The sequence below is a fragment of the Diplotaxodon limnothrissa genome, linkage group LG22 (genome assembly GCF_057381915.1).
Source record: "Diplotaxodon limnothrissa isolate DT_005_m linkage group LG22, D_limnothrissa_male_GT1.1, whole genome shotgun sequence".
NCBI classification, from domain to species: domain Eukaryota; kingdom Metazoa; phylum Chordata; class Actinopteri; order Cichliformes; family Cichlidae; genus Diplotaxodon; species Diplotaxodon limnothrissa.
Genome location: NC_140616.1, coordinates 13,221,883 through 13,239,184, shown reverse-complemented (window position 1 = coordinate 13,239,184; position 17,302 = coordinate 13,221,883). Strand labels below are relative to the sequence as shown.

The 17,302-nt window shown below is 40.8% G+C and overlaps 1 protein-coding gene across 1 annotated transcript; it reads right to left on the bottom strand.

Annotated features, from left to right (window-relative positions):
• Nucleotides 1-307: 307 nt before the first annotated feature.
• On the bottom strand, nucleotides 308-2,111 carry atp5if1a (ATP synthase inhibitory factor subunit 1a). The gene is made up of 3 exons (XM_085346306.1): nucleotides 1,940-2,111; nucleotides 683-795; nucleotides 308-596 (listed from the first exon to the last, which is right to left on the bottom strand). Exons 1-3 carry the CDS (start codon nucleotides 2,009-2,011, stop codon nucleotides 455-457), a joined length of 327 nt encoding a protein of 108 aa, XP_085202432.1. The 5' UTR covers nucleotides 2,012-2,111; the 3' UTR covers nucleotides 308-454.
• Nucleotides 2,112-17,302: the final 15,191 nt, after the last annotated feature.

Genomic DNA, 17,302 nt, shown 5'->3' with positions numbered 1-17,302 from the left:
GTATGCTTACCGCTTATAAGCAATGAAGTGAGCTGAGCTTAACGCCAACCAAACCAGGCGATAACCGGGGCCAAGCTCAAAAGGGCTTTGCAACTCAAACTAAGCGGGTAGCGCTGGGATCAAAAACGAGCCCTCCATCAGCTATCCAACCACGGAGAATGAACTATAACTGGCACCGCTTTAATCCAATGGGAGCCACATTTCTACATACAGGATCAGCCTCCTTTTTCTAAAAAACAAATCAAAGCTCAAAGTAAAAAAAAAAAAAAAAAGTTAGGCAATAAAGGAGAGGCAATTAATTCTGGATACATGTGAAAATTAATCATTTTATTTTATTGTTTTTGAAGTTATAGTGTTAACATGACCTCAGCTTTACATAAGCTGGACAAAAATCAATGCCTAATAACCATTAACCTTTTGATACGTCTGGGCTCCTAAAGAGAAATAACAAGGTTCAGTCGTCATGTTTAAGCTTCCTGATTTTGCCCTTGTGGCGATCGATTTCCTTCTGTAGACGCTCAATCTCCTTTTTGTGGTGCTCAATCTCTTCCGTATGATGCTTCCTTAGTGCTTCCATCTGCTCCTTCTCCTTCTGCCTACAAGCGGAAAAAACAAACAAAAAAAAAAAGTTAATGGGTGAAAGTGTTGTGGGGAAAAAATAAAAATCCCAGGGAATATTTACCTGAAGTATCGCTCCTCTTCCGCTACTTCTCTCTTTCCAAATGCACCTCCGGCCTCTCTCACAGAGCCTCCTCCACCACCACCTTTCCCAGCTCCCTTGCCCAACTCACCAAGCTAGAAGAAAAAAACAAAACGATAGACATCAAAGTGCAAGTGCTATTATATTAGGACCAACATTTCTGTAAATCAAGACAAGTGCATTTATTTTCCATCTGACCCACAAGTATACGCTCATCCATCACAAGTTAAAATCTTGACACATTGGAGATGGTGGCACTGACAAAATGACAGAAGGCTCAGCTGAAGATGTAAAGATCTTCACTGGGATGACCAGATTGGACAAGTTTAGAAATGAGTACATTTCGAGCACTTGGAGATAAAGTTAGGGAAGCAAAGCTGAGATGGTTTGTACATGTGTAAAGGAAGGATAGTGGATATATTGGATAAAGGCTGTTGAAGATGGAGCTGGCAGGCAGAGGGAAAAGAGGAAGATGTCAGAGGAGGCTCATGAATATAATAAAGAAGAAGATGCTTAGGGATGGGGTGATATGAGCTGGAGACAATCGATCTGCTGTGACAACCTCTAAAGGAGGCAGCTGGATGTTGTAGTAGAAGTGTGCCAGGCAGCAGCTCATACTGAGTGTACAGAATGTGGAATAGACTACAGTGATCTTTTTGACCTTTGACCATTTTCATTGGAGTCTGAATAAGGTGTGCCAACCTTCAACTGAAATGACACAGTAAGGTTAGATTTTTCACTTCTTTCACGGACTCCTTTCAGCAACAATATATGTTTGAAACAATGAATAAAGCTTAATTTAATTAATTTTTCCTTCCAAGATAAGGGGCTTGCCACATTTCAGCAGTTTTGCACATAAATGCTGGTGATTTCAGGTATTTACACAACTAAAAAGAGGATAAAATATTTATTTTATCCTGTTCATAAGAACAGCGTTACAATTAATGTCACATACTTAGTCTATATAGCCATAAACCAACTGACATGTCGCAAAAAAGTGAGTCAGTAAAGTGTTTAGGGGTAAATAAAACTGCACATACATCATTTTGCGTGTTTTTCATTGCAGCCATGAGGGATCTTCTGTCGTCTCTATTTACAAACATCACTGTTTGCTTTTTCCACCAATTAAGTCGCATTTTTTGACCACCTGGCTTCCTCGCGAGCCTTTTACTGATATGGCAGACGTTAGCGAGCTAGCTGCTAACGTCCAAAACTGTCACCAAACCCACCAAAGTTTACCTGATCAGATGCCATTCTGATCTGAGAGGCGACGCATCTCCTCAGGTTTGCCCCCAGAAGAAGTCTCGCCATTGCCACTCAAATAACAGCTAAAACAACTGCACCAAAACAGAGAAAAGTTTAGTGCGACTAGTTGTCCTTTTAGCACAAAATGCGGAAATTTGAAGTAAACGCCTTGTATGGGCGTGGAGAATACAGTTTGTGGCACATGCGCGCTTGCTGCTGCCACCACCCGGCGAGGGGGAGAAGTGCAGCAGTTCCGTCCATATGGCTCCATCTTAAATTTCGTATTTCAGCTTGTTTCAGCACTTTCAGGTGATTTTTTTTAGCTTTTCAGTCCAGAAGTCATCTGCATAAGATCTAAGAAACAAATCGCGTGCATACACATTAAATGTAATTTCAAGTGGATCAGTCCAGTTTCTCAAATGCCTCACACCACAACATTTCTGATTTGTCTGGATGTAATCCCAGGTGATAGGAATTGCAGAAAAGTTTAAAATTTCAAATCCTTACTGACAATAATTTTCTAAAAATAAATGAATATAAAAAAAATAAATAAAAAGAGACATTTGAAATTCCAATATCTAGACATCTAGATGACCTTGAGCCCGATCCTTCATATTTTTAAGGATATATATCTTTTATTGCTCTCTGGATATGGACTTATGGAGTGCAGCTGACGTTAACCCCAAATGATGGATGCTTAAATTTCCTAAAATATCTGGATGTTTGCTATCTGACAGCAGATTTGGAGGCCTGTAGAAAACACCATCTTGCAGGTAGAGGACTGATATTCTATTTACAGCTGAGATGACCAAATCCCAACAAATTAATGTGGGACAAACACAGCGGTGCACGTTACTAGTGCTGAGCCTTTTTGGTAACTTGTAACATCCACTAATTGGCAAAATATTATGCAGGTTAACATACGTCTGAATAAAAATAAAAAGTTTTTCCTTTTACACTCACTGAGTAAGAGCCAGGCTTTAGAATAGTGTCCTGTGCAGCAAGTGAAAATGTAGGATGTGATCTCAAGATGTGGGACAGGAGTGCCAACACTGTGCAGTCCCACTTAAAGAGGGACAGCTGATTGCCCTATTTACAGCTTCTCATATACAAAGCACATAACACTCAACAATCCAAGTCAACTTTGTTTCACAGATATTAATGGGATTAATTATCATGGTATGGTAAAATCCAAATTAAGCTAGTATTTTCTGTATATCTATATATTAAATTTTGTGATGGTGTCCTTTCTCATTTCCTTGATATTTATCTACATCAGCCAAAGATGATTTTGAAAACAGAACAAAGTCTTTTATTTCAGTTCAAGTTTTTTTTCTGGCCAAGAAGAGAGGGTGTGTGCTGGATGCCTCAGCACAACATAACTGCAAAAACAAGCAGATACGCAGAGATAAGCAGAACCTAATTAAAAGATGAGAGAGAAAAACATGATAAATTACAATTTATTTATTGAGGAACGGGATCTGCTAGGGATTTGACAAGGAACTAATGGGATCACAGTGGGGTTTTAGTGAGCATCTTGTCAGGTACTCCAACTGTGAAACGTGGTGGTGTATATATACATAACTTGGACCTGCTTTGCTATTACTGACAAACCAGTGACGTCCAAATTATACCAGCAAATTCTAAAGGAAATATTCCAGGCCACAGTTTCAAGAGAAAGTGGGTCATGCAGCAAGACAAAGACAGTCTGCACATGAATTTGCCTACAAGAGAATGATCAGAGAAGAATGAACTCAATGTTCTGATTATTATCCAACGGATACACTAGGAGGCAGTGGGTACACATCTTAGCAGAAAATGCAAGTATATGTAACCCAAGCCAAGATTAATTGCTGTAATAAAAATATACTGGAGATATGCAGTTAATGCACTGAGGGTAGAGGAAAACTGTTTCATTGTACTTGGCAGGAAGATTAAAACAATTTGGGCTGAGATTAGAGGGTAAAAAAGAGATTTAAAATGAAATTCAACAAGGCCTAAAGCTATGCATAATTGATTTGTATTCAGAAGGACACAATTATACTAAAAATGAACAATTTTTAATAAGTGTCCTTTTTTTATAACAGTCAAAATGCTGGCAGCTATTCTGGAAAATAAAACAAAAACCCCATAGACTAAATTTGCATACTGAATAGAACAAATCATGTCAAACGTTTGATTAGAAAGAACATGTTGAAAACAAAAGGTTTTAAAGAGACCTTTAAAAAAATTAGGGGATCATGTTGGTTTGTTTTTGTTGTATTTTATGAATTCCTCGCTGAGTTAGCTTTTTTCGATGGCAAATATTTAGACATATTTACTGCTGCACAAAGCCAGGTAGTGTCAGATTTACTGATTTTTCTCTTCACAGATATATAATGGTGAATTATTTTGAAGTTTATTTTCTAAGAATTAATCATAAGCTTTGATATGAGAAGGCAGAACAGTGACTGCTGGGTACAGGAGGTGATGACTGTCTGAGATTACGGTCAAACAGAAGTCAGGCTGGCTTAATTTGATGTTTGGCATACTCTCATGTGTTATAGGAGAGCTTGTGAAAAGAAATACATTACCAGTTACACAGAAAACTGCACTTTGAACTTTGTTGGTGGATAAATTTCCCAGTTCTTGTAAAAGCTGACCTCACAGGAGGTCAGCTTTGAGGGGTGGCTGTAATTTAGCGGGCAGAGCAGGTCATCTACTAAATCAGAGGTTTGGCGGTTTGATCCTTGGCTGCTCCAGTTTGCATGTCGAAGTATCCTTGGGGCAAGATACTGAATCCCTGGCTGCTCCCGGTGCATTCATGGGAGTGTGATGTACCACAGGAGATAAGATGTACCACAACGTAAGGAGTGCTCTACATGTTGATAAATATGTTTTTTTCCTTTCGATTAGATGATGGGTGAATGAGACATGTTGTATAAACTGCTTTAAGTGCTCAAGCTGAGCAGAAAAGTGCTTCATAAGAACCAGTCCATTTACTCTATGTTACCATCTTTTGGACAATTTTGAGAGTGCATTTATATGCAGGAGGGACAGTTCTTATGAAACTGAATAATGCAGCCTAAGCAAGTTTTCTAGTTACTCAACACAATTAGAATTTTCCATACAATGACATGAACTGTTTATGCTTGTAATTGTAGTTACACTGAACTGAGGCTGCAGTCGGTTTTTGCCCCTGAAAAGCTGAGGACTGTTTGTCACCGGAAATTCATTCCCCCTATTCAACCAAGAATTCCGATTCAGGTTCACTCAGTCCATTTACGCTAACATAATAAATTCTTTCCTGGACTCAAGTCTAACGCACATAAGTGGGAAAACATATCATAAATTGTGAAAGACTGAATTTACCGTCTGATGCAGTTATGTGTTTTGCAACAATATAAAATATAGACAGCGAGTCCTCATCTCTCAAGTGCTGGATGAGACACACTCGGCAGGACAAAGGGAAGCTTTGCACAGCAAGGATAGGTTGTAGGTGTTTAGTACAGATGAGTCATAATGGAGTCCCATTGATGAAGAGGCCCCGCTCACCACCTCACCCCACCCGACAATGCTCATCGCAGCACTGAGTAGTGTAAGCTCAGCATCCCTGACACTTTCATCATCTGAATCCAGCAGAGTTGAGGGTCAATGAGCAAGTGTTGGCGTGGTGCTTTTGCAATGACGTGTTGCTTCCTGTGAAACCGTTAAGTTCAGTGATGACCATGAGGATGTGGACGTGCTTGAGAAAAGAGAAAAACATGCAGACCTGTTGAGACACTTTATTCTGTGAAACAGCCTTGGTCTGCAACTATGGAGGACGGGGCAAAGGGGACCATTTTGCTTTACCAGGTTAGATCCGACAATTAAGTGACATGCTTTTCAATATTAATACGCTTCAGAATTAGTAACAGGATGTGCACGGCTGAGGTAGTAATGCCCTTCCAACGAATGGTGGCAGTATGCACTCATATAAACGGAGAGGATCTGCTGTCTGTTGCAATGAATATACAATAAGCTGCTGTTCATATATCTAGTTAGTTAATTAAATAGTTATTGATGCTTTACATTTTAGGGCACAACACCACAATGACATTTATTTACTCAAACAACAATGCGCACACACACACACACACACACACACTACCAACTAATTAAAACATGACTATATAAATATGGCAATGCTTTAAAGTCTCTCAGGGGAATGAGTTTCTCAAACTTTAAGCTGTGCTGCAGCTCCTCCCATTATTAAGGCTCATATATATACTGAACACACGACAGTCACGCAAACAATCTCATCTACTCTTGCAGTCCACCATGATAAGTGTTACTTTCATTTTATTGAAGTGAGGATAGAAACTGAGTGAATATTTCTGTGCAGCAGTGATCATTATTGCACACAAGACACAAAGAAGTGACTAATTCTGTTAGACATAACATGTAGCACATCCATGACCACATAATTTTCAGTATATTAGACATAAATAACTTTAATATGCATAACAGATTAACGTAAAATTGCCCAAATTGTGTCTGATTTCATTTTATGTGCAAGAGAAAAATGTCAGCCGCTGTGCTGAATCAAATTGAACTTTGAGGGCTGCTTATGTGTGCGGATGTGCACATATGTCTATGTATGGGCTTCCGGTCCACAGGATGCAAAGCAGCCGGTTACCTGAATCCTTTCACTGCTGTTCACCTCCTCGGCTCAAGTGTTGCCATAGGAAATTGTATCCTGGCAACAGCACTAACCTGAGCAAAGACAAAGTAAGGTCATGCAGAAGACAAGATGTGGCACAATGTTCCTGCATGATCAGTCTCTTTTCATACCCTCTGCATCGATGGACATTTATTTCAATTTTGCCACGATATCCGTTTAGCATGTTTGCAGTTTTTTAATTTTGCATAACATTTCATGAGAATTCACATCACCTTTGCATTTAACAGCCTTTCTGGTGCAGGGCTTATTACAAAATCTCATGTTTGGATATCATATATGTCCTGTTTAGCAGTGCATCAATAATTTCACCAAACAGCACTTCAATTAGAAATTCATTCACACCTCTGGGGAAAAGTTTTGTTGAGATAATAGGGCTTCTTTGGCATGCTTCTGAACTACAAGACCCACGAGTACCCTACATTTCCCTTAAATGCCCACTGACCTTCGCAGATTTAATTAAAAAAAAAAAACCTTTAAAATGTAGATTCATTATCTGACATCATGTGAAACTTTGATTTTGTTAAAGTATTCTTGAGGTTATCTGAATTACCTGTAGTGTGCCTGTATCGATATTAGTGTATGCAGTTAGGCTTTGCTAAATGACTATTATATTGCTGCATAATCATAACTCTATTCCGAGGAACTGTAAGCTTTGATATTCTGTAAAAATAATCCCAGATAAATTCTGCACAAGAACTCAGACTTATTAGTTTCCTTCGAGTGCATTGAGCTTAGCTATTGCACAGGGGCTACTGATGCAGAAACCCCTTGTTTCTAATAGCCTTCATGAACTGCCTGGATGCAGACACTGTTGCCATGGTGACCACCAGGACTGATAAAGGGGTCGAGGTTCTTTGTGTGATGTACATTCAAGGTCTTTTGGCAAAGCAGAGTTGCAGACACTAACTACCAGAATTAGCATTGAATTAGCAGCACAAACTCTTTCTAACCGCTGTCGCACCATTAACAAACAATTGAGAGGTTTGTAGTCTCTATTTACACATTCAGTCTTGAATAAAAGGCAGAAACAGCATTAGATCTCTCTAAAACATACAACACTGCAACATTAAAAAGCTCTTCAAGGCATTACTTAGGGGTTGAAAAACTTGTTGAAGCATTCATTATTTCTAGGCTGGACTACTGTAATTTATTTGATCCAGAATGCAGTGAGAGTGCTGATAGGGACTAGAAAGGCATCCCATACTTCTCCAATATTAGCTTTTCCTCATTGACCCCTTTTAACTTCAGTGTTGAATTTAAACATTTTTCTTAAATGATCAAACTCCATCTTATCTTAAAGACCATATCGCCCTGTGGCGTGGGTGTGGTCCTTGGCCAGCTGCAGAGGAGGAGTGACGCAGTGAGCTCCCGGGGCGGCGCAGGGGCGGGGTGAACAGGTGTGCTGGGATCTGACAGTGATTGTGTCTCTTTATATGTTGGCAGTGACAGACGGAGACGGAGGTGACAGCAGAGAAAGAGAGCGCGGGAGCATATGTGTCCACGTACAACCCCGAGTTTAATAAAAAGTTCTGCATTGTCAAAGTCGCTCCGGCTGGTATTTCTTAGGTCCACCGTTACACGCCCCAATAGAGCACTTCATCTAGGACTGCTGGCTTATTTGTGGTTCTTAAAAAAAACAAGCAGAGCCTTCAGCTTTCATCCCTTAGACCAGCTTTAAATGTTTCCTTTGTAATTAAGCGCATATTTAGAGCTTAATCAGGTGACCCAAAATCCTCCTGTAGTTCACCTGCTGCTCAGACTACTGCAGGACGTCAATTCATACAGTACTGAACACAGTAATGTACAATTAAAATTATTCTTTTGATAACAGCCTTGATCAAAACTAGTTACTTATGGCAATCCATTCAATAGTCACATCATAATCTTCCTTAAATTTAAATATTCCTTGTATATATCTTATTTGTAAACATTTTCACAAGAAAAGAAATGGGGATATCCTGTTGTGACACACCAACATCACCAAGATTCCTTTTAATATCAGTCAGTACCTGTAGGTGCAATTAGCATGACTAAAATATATATCTTCTCTTCACAAAGGAGTACCAGTGCCTTTCCACAGTCTAGCTGAGTAGCCTGGTCAATATTCACTGTAATATTTAAGCTCTCTTTCCACCAGTCCCAAAGACATTCATTAGCCTCATTAGTTGGCCCTGGGGTTGGCGCACCATCTGAAAGTAGCCCACCATGAAGCCACTCTCAAGAGAATGGTGGCCTTTAGCTATGACGCACGAGCCAGCTGTAATCCACCACACCTGGACTTTTGCCATTAAGCAGTAAAGGAACCACATGGGAGGTAGGCATATTTTAATGCACAGTGATCCTTTATCAACCCTAATCAGAGTGGAAAGTGCAAGAAAGAGAGAAAGTATGTGTGTGAGAGAGAGAGATGCAGATGTGTGCATGTGTTTGTATGGGCAGGTTGAAGTGCTTATTTGAGGTCAGTGGGAGACCATAATAATATCAACCTCTACAGCACTTCTCCTCATGCTGGCTCTCTTTGCTGATTTCCTGAGTGGTATGGAATTGCTTCAAATATACATTCATATTCAAGAGAAATTCTGCTATCAGAAGCAGAAAAACCCAACAGTTTAAGCGTCTCACAGTCAAGCTTTTGGATCAGTTACGCTCTGGATAACACGAGTGTCATTTGAGCTGAAGGACATGCTGTGCCACAGCTGAAAACAATGGATGTAGCTAATCTTCTGAGCAGAGTTTTTGTTCCCCACTAATGACTTAAAGCTGGCACAGATTTTGTAACAAACAGCATGACACAGTGCGTTTAAACTAACAGAATCATTGCTGAAATCTGATTTCTTCTATCTATCAGTTTATATTGTAAATACTGAGATACATAATACATATTTAGACAATGAATTATGGAAATATAAAGCCCATATTCTAAATTAAAGATACAGATTAACAAAGGAACTCAATATACAAACGTCCAACAAAACTGAACATTCAGTATTTTCTGCAGAAATGTAGAAAACAGATCCAACACGGTGTCTATTATAATAACAGTTTCTGCTCATATGACATGATTTTATTACTAGGCAGAGTTTGCTTAATTTTACCAGATCTCAAATTATAATTTGGAATACCACAATACATCTAACAATTTACTGTGGAGGATGCAGGTGTTTCCACACCTGCAGAAATTACATTACATTACATAACGTTACACAGACGTGAAGCTAATGTTCTTCTCAGGGTGAATGAGCAGGTGCAATTTGACTGTCTTGCTCTACAATATGTTGACAGGTTGAGGAAGCACTAATTGAAAGACACTGACTGGCTCCAGGGATTTAATCCAACTGTTCAATGAGTCCAACTGTGAAGTGGTTTATGTAATTACTGTTTTATCTCAGATAAAATGTCACCTTTTAAGGTCATGCAAATGACAGTTATGCCAATAGTGGCATCAATAATAGGCGCAGGTATTAAAGCCTTTCTTTAGTTTTGGTGTTGCCATCGGTGTTTGTTATGCAGGGTATTGATTATCCACTTGTTATTGGTGTAATCTTACCCTGCCCAGAGTGTGCAAAACTATTTATTTAGAATTTTCTAATGGAATTAAAAACCAACATCATTCTGGAAAGGATATTACCACGGCGGCTCAGGAATTCTTCGAAAAACCATTTTCAGTTAACATAGTTTGGCTCTACATCTATAGTGCAAGTTAAAACTCTACCAAACAAAGCAAAAGCCATATATCAGCAATACCCAGAAACGCCACCAGCTTCTCTGGGCCCAAGCTCATGTGAGATGGACTGATGTAAAGTGGAAAAGTGTGCTGTGGTCTGAAAAGTCCACATTTCAAATTGTTTTTGGAAATCATGGATGTCGTGTCCTGTGGGCCAAAAAGGAAAAGGACCATCCAGATTGTTATCAGCGCAAGTTCAAAAGGCAGCATCTGTGATGGTACGGGGTGTGTTAGTGCCCATGGCATGGGTAGCTTGCACATCTGTGAAGGCACCATTAATGCTGAAAGGTACGTACAGCGATGTCTTTTTTAGGGACGTCCCTGTTTATGTCAGCAGGACAATGCAAAACCACATTCTGCATGTGCTACAACAGCCTGGCTTCGTAGTAAAAGAGTGCGGGTACTAGAGTAGCCTGCCTCCAGTCCAGACCTGTCTCACATTGAAAATATGTGTCGCATTATGAAGTGCCAAATACGACAATGGAGACTCCGGACTGTTGAGCAACTGCAGTTGTACATCAAGCAGGAATGGGAAAGAATTCCACCTCCACAGCTTCAACAATTAGTGTCATCAGTTCTCAAACACTTATTGAGTGTTGTTAAAAGTTATAACACAGTGGTAAACATGCCCCTGTCCCAGCTTTTTTGGAATGTGTTACAGGCATCAAATTCAAAATGAGTGAAGATTTACAAAACAACAAAGTTTATCCGTTTGAACAGTAGATATCTTGTCTTTGTAGTGTCTTCACTTGAATATAGGTTGAAAAGGATTTGCAAATCATTGTATTCTGTTTTGATTTACATTTTACACAACGTCCCAACGTCACTGGAATTGGGGTTATATAATATTGCCTATAAAGGCAACAACAGAATTTGTACTATTCTAACAAGCTTGAAATAGCTGCTAATAGTTGGTGTAGCCAATTTTATTCTTCAATGCAGACTGAACTCTCTTAAGCAAGCTCTATTATAATTTATTTAAGTAATCTTCACGATTGTTCTCCAGGCTTCTTGAAGGATATTCAAAGCTCTTTTTTGGATATTGGCTGCCTTTTATTTTGTTCTCTGTCAAAATGATGCCTCACTGAGATTTGGGCTCTGGCGAGGCAAATCTTTCAGTGATAGTTTTACATTGTGTGCTTTTCTATCCATGCATGCTTTTACTGCACTGGCGGTGTTGGAATCATTGTTATACTGAAAAATGAAGAATGAAGTGAATTAGACACTTTACAGGTGGCATTGCAGGGTTATCATGATGGTAATTTTGTAAAGATGTTCAACTGTGTTTTGGCTTGAACCAAAGAAGATCCCCGCCCCCACTCCCCCAGATATGCTGAGTCTTCAGCTAATAGCTCTTTGGGTATCACCTTGTTGATGCCAAAATGTTATACCTGTGTTATCTTTTTTTGCAGATTTAACTAAAAACATATAATTGTGGTGCGGCTCATTGCATGAGGATGCTTGCTAGTATAGCTGTCTATTAAGTCTATGTAAACAGACCTATTTTATGGCAGCAGAAAAAGAACAAAAACAAAAACAAACATAAGCATAATAATAATAATGGCTGAGCTCCATTAAGTAGCACAGTAAACGTTCACAGAGAACCAGCACACATAAAAGGAGCGGAGTGCAGCAATTGTTAATATACCTGCTGTAACTGGTGATGAGTCAAAATATCTGTTTGTGACTAACATATGTGCACGGATAATAATTTGAAACATTTTAAATTAACTTTCAAACTGAATTACAGGGAAAAGACAAGAAAAAGATAATCAAGCTCATAGATCTTTTACTTCCTCAAGCTTAATAAAGATATTAACTGGAAAAGACTGAAGGGTTTTAGTGTTAACTTTTCTGCTGCTTCACACTTTCTAATTATAATAATTTAATGTACTGCTGTCAGCTAATAAGAAGATGTTACTGACTGTTGAAAAGATGTTTACTTCTCTTGGGAGGCCTAAAGACCCTCTCTTCTTTCTCCATCTTGAGGATTAGCATCCTCTGTTTCTATAGTAACCTCTTCAATTAAGAGACAGCCAGGATCTCGCTGTTAGCCAGCAAGGTGCTAATTGATACTGGATTTCATGTCATTTGGGGGTTGAAATGAGAATTAGGGAAAGAATTAGTGTGTGTATGAGAAACCACTGACAGCTTTTGGATGTTATTAGCATTGGGAGAGACATTGCATCTGCATATAATTATTGTGACTTTGATTGGATTGGCTTCTTTTTTAAATGGCTGATTAGGAGAAACAGGCTGTGTCCTATACAGAGGGTATTAGGAAATGTGCAATCATCTAATCTTTATAGCTGCATTAAAATTGCTTGTGTGAGTGTATAACTTGTGTCCCTGGCAAGCCCTAACTCAGACAGCGACCGATTGAAATGGAGCAGCAGACCCTTTCCCCCCTTTGTTCTCCTTGTTTTCCCAATCCATCGCTTTTCTTTCTATAGCTTTCTATAGATCTTTTCTGTCTGTTTTCTTCTGCAACCTCCTAACACCCATGAATATTTATATGTGTGTATATATATATATATATATATATATATATATATATATATATATATATATATACCATAAATAAGGTGCCTAAGAAATACAGCAAGCTGTCCATACCTGAGGCCTTGGAAACTGCCAAGCAAAGACTCACAGCCTTGGCCAGCCGCTTGAGGAGGTACACCAGAGAGATAGAAGGCAGGAGAATAAACCAGCTGTTCTCCACAGAACCAGCAAAGGTGTACTCTCAGTGGCAAGGGAACAATAAGAGAACAGCACCACCAAGGCTGGAGACGGAGCAATACTGGAAGAGCATATGGGAGAAGGATGCAACCCATAACGGCAATGCTCAGTGGCTAGTGGATCTGAGGGCAGACCACAGCGACCTCCCTGAACAGGGTCCAGTAACCATCACAGTGGCAGATATCCAAGAAAGGGTCTCCAGTATGAAGAGGTGGACAGCACCAGGGCCCGACATGGTTCACGCCTACTGGCTGAAGAAGCTGACTGCACTCCACGAGCGTCTGGCAGCACAAATGAACCAGCTGCTAGTTAACGAGAGACACCCGGAATGGCTAACTGAAGGCCGGACGGTCCTGATCCCCAAGGACCCCAAGAAGGGACCGGTCCCCTCCAACTACCGACCAATAACCTGCCTCAGTACTACATGGAAGCTCCTGTCAGGCATCATATCGGCTAAGATGAACAGGCACATGGGTCAATACATGAGCGGGACACAGAAAGGAATTGGCAAGAATACCAGAGGTGCAAAACACCAGCTACTGGTAGACAGAACAATCAGCCGAGACTGCAAGACCAGACTGACCAACCTGTGCACTGCCTGGATTGATTACAAGAAGGCCTATGACTCAATGCCCCACAGCTGGATACTGGAATGCCTAGAATTGTACAAGATCAATGGGACCCTAAGAGCCTTCATCAGGAACTCAATGGGGATGTGGCGTACAACACTAGAGGCCAACTCCAAGCCCATAGCACAAGTCACCATCAAGTGCGGGATCTACCAAGGAGATGCTCTGTCCCCACTGCTGTTCTGCATAGGCCTGAACCCCCTCAGTGAGATCATTAACAAGACTGGCTACGGATACCGACTACGGAACGGAGCAGTTGTCAGCCACCTCCTGTACATGGATGACATCAAGCTGTATGCCAAGAGTGAACGAGACATCGATTCACTGATCCACACTACCAGGCTATACAGCAATGACATTGGAATGTCGTTCGGACTGGAGAAGTGTAGTCGGATGGTAACAAAGAGAGGGAAGGTAGTCAGAACTGAGGGGATTGAACTACCAGAAGGCAACATTGCAGACATAGAGGACAGTTACAAGTACCTGGGGATCCCGCAGGCAAATGGGAACCATGAAGAGGCCGCTAGAAAGGCTGCAACCACCAAGTACCTGCAGAGGGTCAGGCAAGTCCTGAGGAGTCAGCTGAATGGTAAGAACAAGATCCGGGCCATCAACACATACGCCCTGCCCGTGATCAGGTACCCTGCTGGGGTAATAGGCTGGCCAAAGGAGGAGATAGAAGCCACTGACATAAAGACAAGAAAGCTCCTGACCATGCATGGAGGGTTTCACCCCAAGTCCAGCACCCTGAGGCTGTACGCTAAGCGGAAGGAAGGGGGCCGGGGACTGGTGAGTGTCAGCACCACAGTCCAGGATGAGACAAGGAACATCCAAGAATACATTGGGAAGATGGCCCCAACTGACCGAGTGCTCAGTGAATACCTCAGGCAGCAGAAACCCAAGAAAGAGGAGGGAGACGAGGAACCATCATGGAAGGACAGGCCCCTGCACGGTATGTACCACCGGCAGATAGAGGAGGTGGCTGATATCCAGAAATCCTACCAGTGGCTGGACAAAGCTGGACTGAAAGACAGCACAGAGGCACTAATCATGGCAGCACAAGAACAAGCTCTGAGTACAAGATCCATAGAGGCTGGGGTCTATCACACCAGGCAAGACCCCAGGTGCAGGCTGTGTAAAGATGCCCCAGAGACAATCCAGCACATAACAGCAGGGTGCAAGATGCTAGCAGGCAAGGCATACATGGAACGCCATAACCAAGTGGCCGGCATAGTGTACAGGAACATCTGTGCCGAGTATAACCTGGAAGTCCCGAGGTCAAAATGGGAGATGCCCCCAAGGGTGGTGGAGAATGACCGAGCTAAGATCCTGTGGGACTTCCAGATACAGACGGACAAAATGGTGGTGGCTAACCAACCGGACATAGTGGTGGTAGACAAACAGAAGAAGACGGCCGTAGTGATCGATGTAGCGGTTCCGAATGACAGCAATATCAGGAAGAAGGAACACGAGAAGCTGGAGAAATACCAAGGGCTCAGAGAAGAGCTCGAGAGGATGTGGAGGGTGAAGGTAATGGTGGTCCCCGTGGTAATCGGAGCACTAGGTGCGGTGACTCCCAAGCTAGGCGAGTGGCTCCAGCAGATCCCGGGAACAACATCGGAGATCTCTGTCCAGAAGAGCGCAGTCCTGGGAACAGCTAAGATACTGCGCAGGACCCTCAAGCTCCCAGGCCTCTGGTAGAGGACCCGAGCTTGAAGGATAAACCGCCCGCAGGGGCGTGCTGGGTGTTTTTTTTTTTTTTTTTATATATATATATATATATAACACCAATAGGTCACAGTGCACAGCAGCTGCAAAACAGTCTTTATATCAGCAGTGTGAATCATCATTAGCACACTGCACATACGCTATGCAGATGACTTTTGGCGAGATAATAAATTAGCACAAAGTGTTCCACAAAGCAAAAATGATCCATAAGCAACGATGTAATGGTGCACATCATATGATTTGATAACACACATTAAAATGCAGCGAAAATTGCACCTACAGTAAAGTACCATTTGCTCATAATCCAGTCTGCTCTGCAGGTGACCTCACGAAATGAGCAGTGCTCTACAAATGGATGATATAAATCTCATTTTGCTTATGCCTTGCAGCAGAATTACAGCGCACTGGCTCAATTAAACCAAAGGACTGATTACGGGCAGGAGAGAAATCAGAGCGGGAATACTGCAGACAAAAGTAGACAAAACTATATTTAAACTGCCGAGCACATTTCCTATTTTTAAAGGGGTCAGAATCATATTCTAGCGCCTGTCAAATTTGTTTGTTTTCTCATTACTCAACTTCAAAAATATTTTTTTCCTGGTAATAATTTGCCTTCCTGCAAAGCATGAAAATAGAACAGAGGAAAATTGCACTTCTATCATCTTAAGAGATTGCTGTTTTATGTTTCTGCAAATCACATCTCAAGTGAGAGAAAGAGTGAAATGTTTGCCAGAGGCTTTAATGTGGCAGGAGTTCAAAATTTACTTGTCTGTATTCCATCTTTCTTTGTAGTATTGCAGCATTTTTCCTTTCTTAGTTACAATTTCTCACTTTTGAACTTCTATTTTTAGCTTCCTTTGCGTTTCGTTCTGGGTTTTAGGAACTGCTACGTGACAGCAGGCACACGAGACTCTGTAGAAGTTGTTGCGAATGTGAATATTAAGAGGATAAAACTGTATTTTAACATCACACTGTTGTTACCCGTAAAAATGAAAAAAAATAAATAAATAACAAAAACTAAATTAAAGGCCACATTCTTTCACGTATTGTAATATAAGATATTTTTTATTAGAAATAAGTCACATTCATTTTGTGCTGTGAAAACTGTACATTTACAGGAGGTAAAACAGAACATTAAAAACATCGTGACGAGAAAGTACAATCGGGTTTTCGATACAAGTAACTCGAGGTATGAATTGGGCTTTGGGTGGGGCAGAAAATTTTGACGGGGCAGGGGAATTGACTGGTAGTACATACTGTTGAGTTACCAACACTGTTACAGAAGACATGAGGTTCAATTACCCACCGCTACACAGCTGAGAGTAATAACAAACATCCTGGAACACAGTTATGTGATATTCATAGGCTATCATTCATTCTATATAATGCTCATTTTTTCTCAGTACTATCATCTACCTGTCACAGAGAGCTCCAAATATGGAGCCTTGTGCTAACAGATCTCTAGTGAATAAATTCTTTGAATTACTAATACAGATTTGTTATACAGTATTCTCATAAAGCATCTATATGCTCAGTAAATATGAGGAAGATGGTATAAAAATTTTGAAACATTAGTAAAAAAAAAATCTCGGCCTATTATATATAAATTATATTATCAGTCTTGCTTGAGCATCAAGCGCCCATCATATTGCACTATATCACACTGATGGCTGAAAACACAAATGTGTTGAAGTTTTGAGGACCTGACGCTGAACTTGGAAGTCATTTCAGAGCCAGGAGCCTCCTGTTCTGTCCAAAAGTCCTGCAAGGCTGAGAAACAAAAGGGCGATGATGAAAGGCCTTTCTGAACCCTTGAATCCACATGTTCAACATGG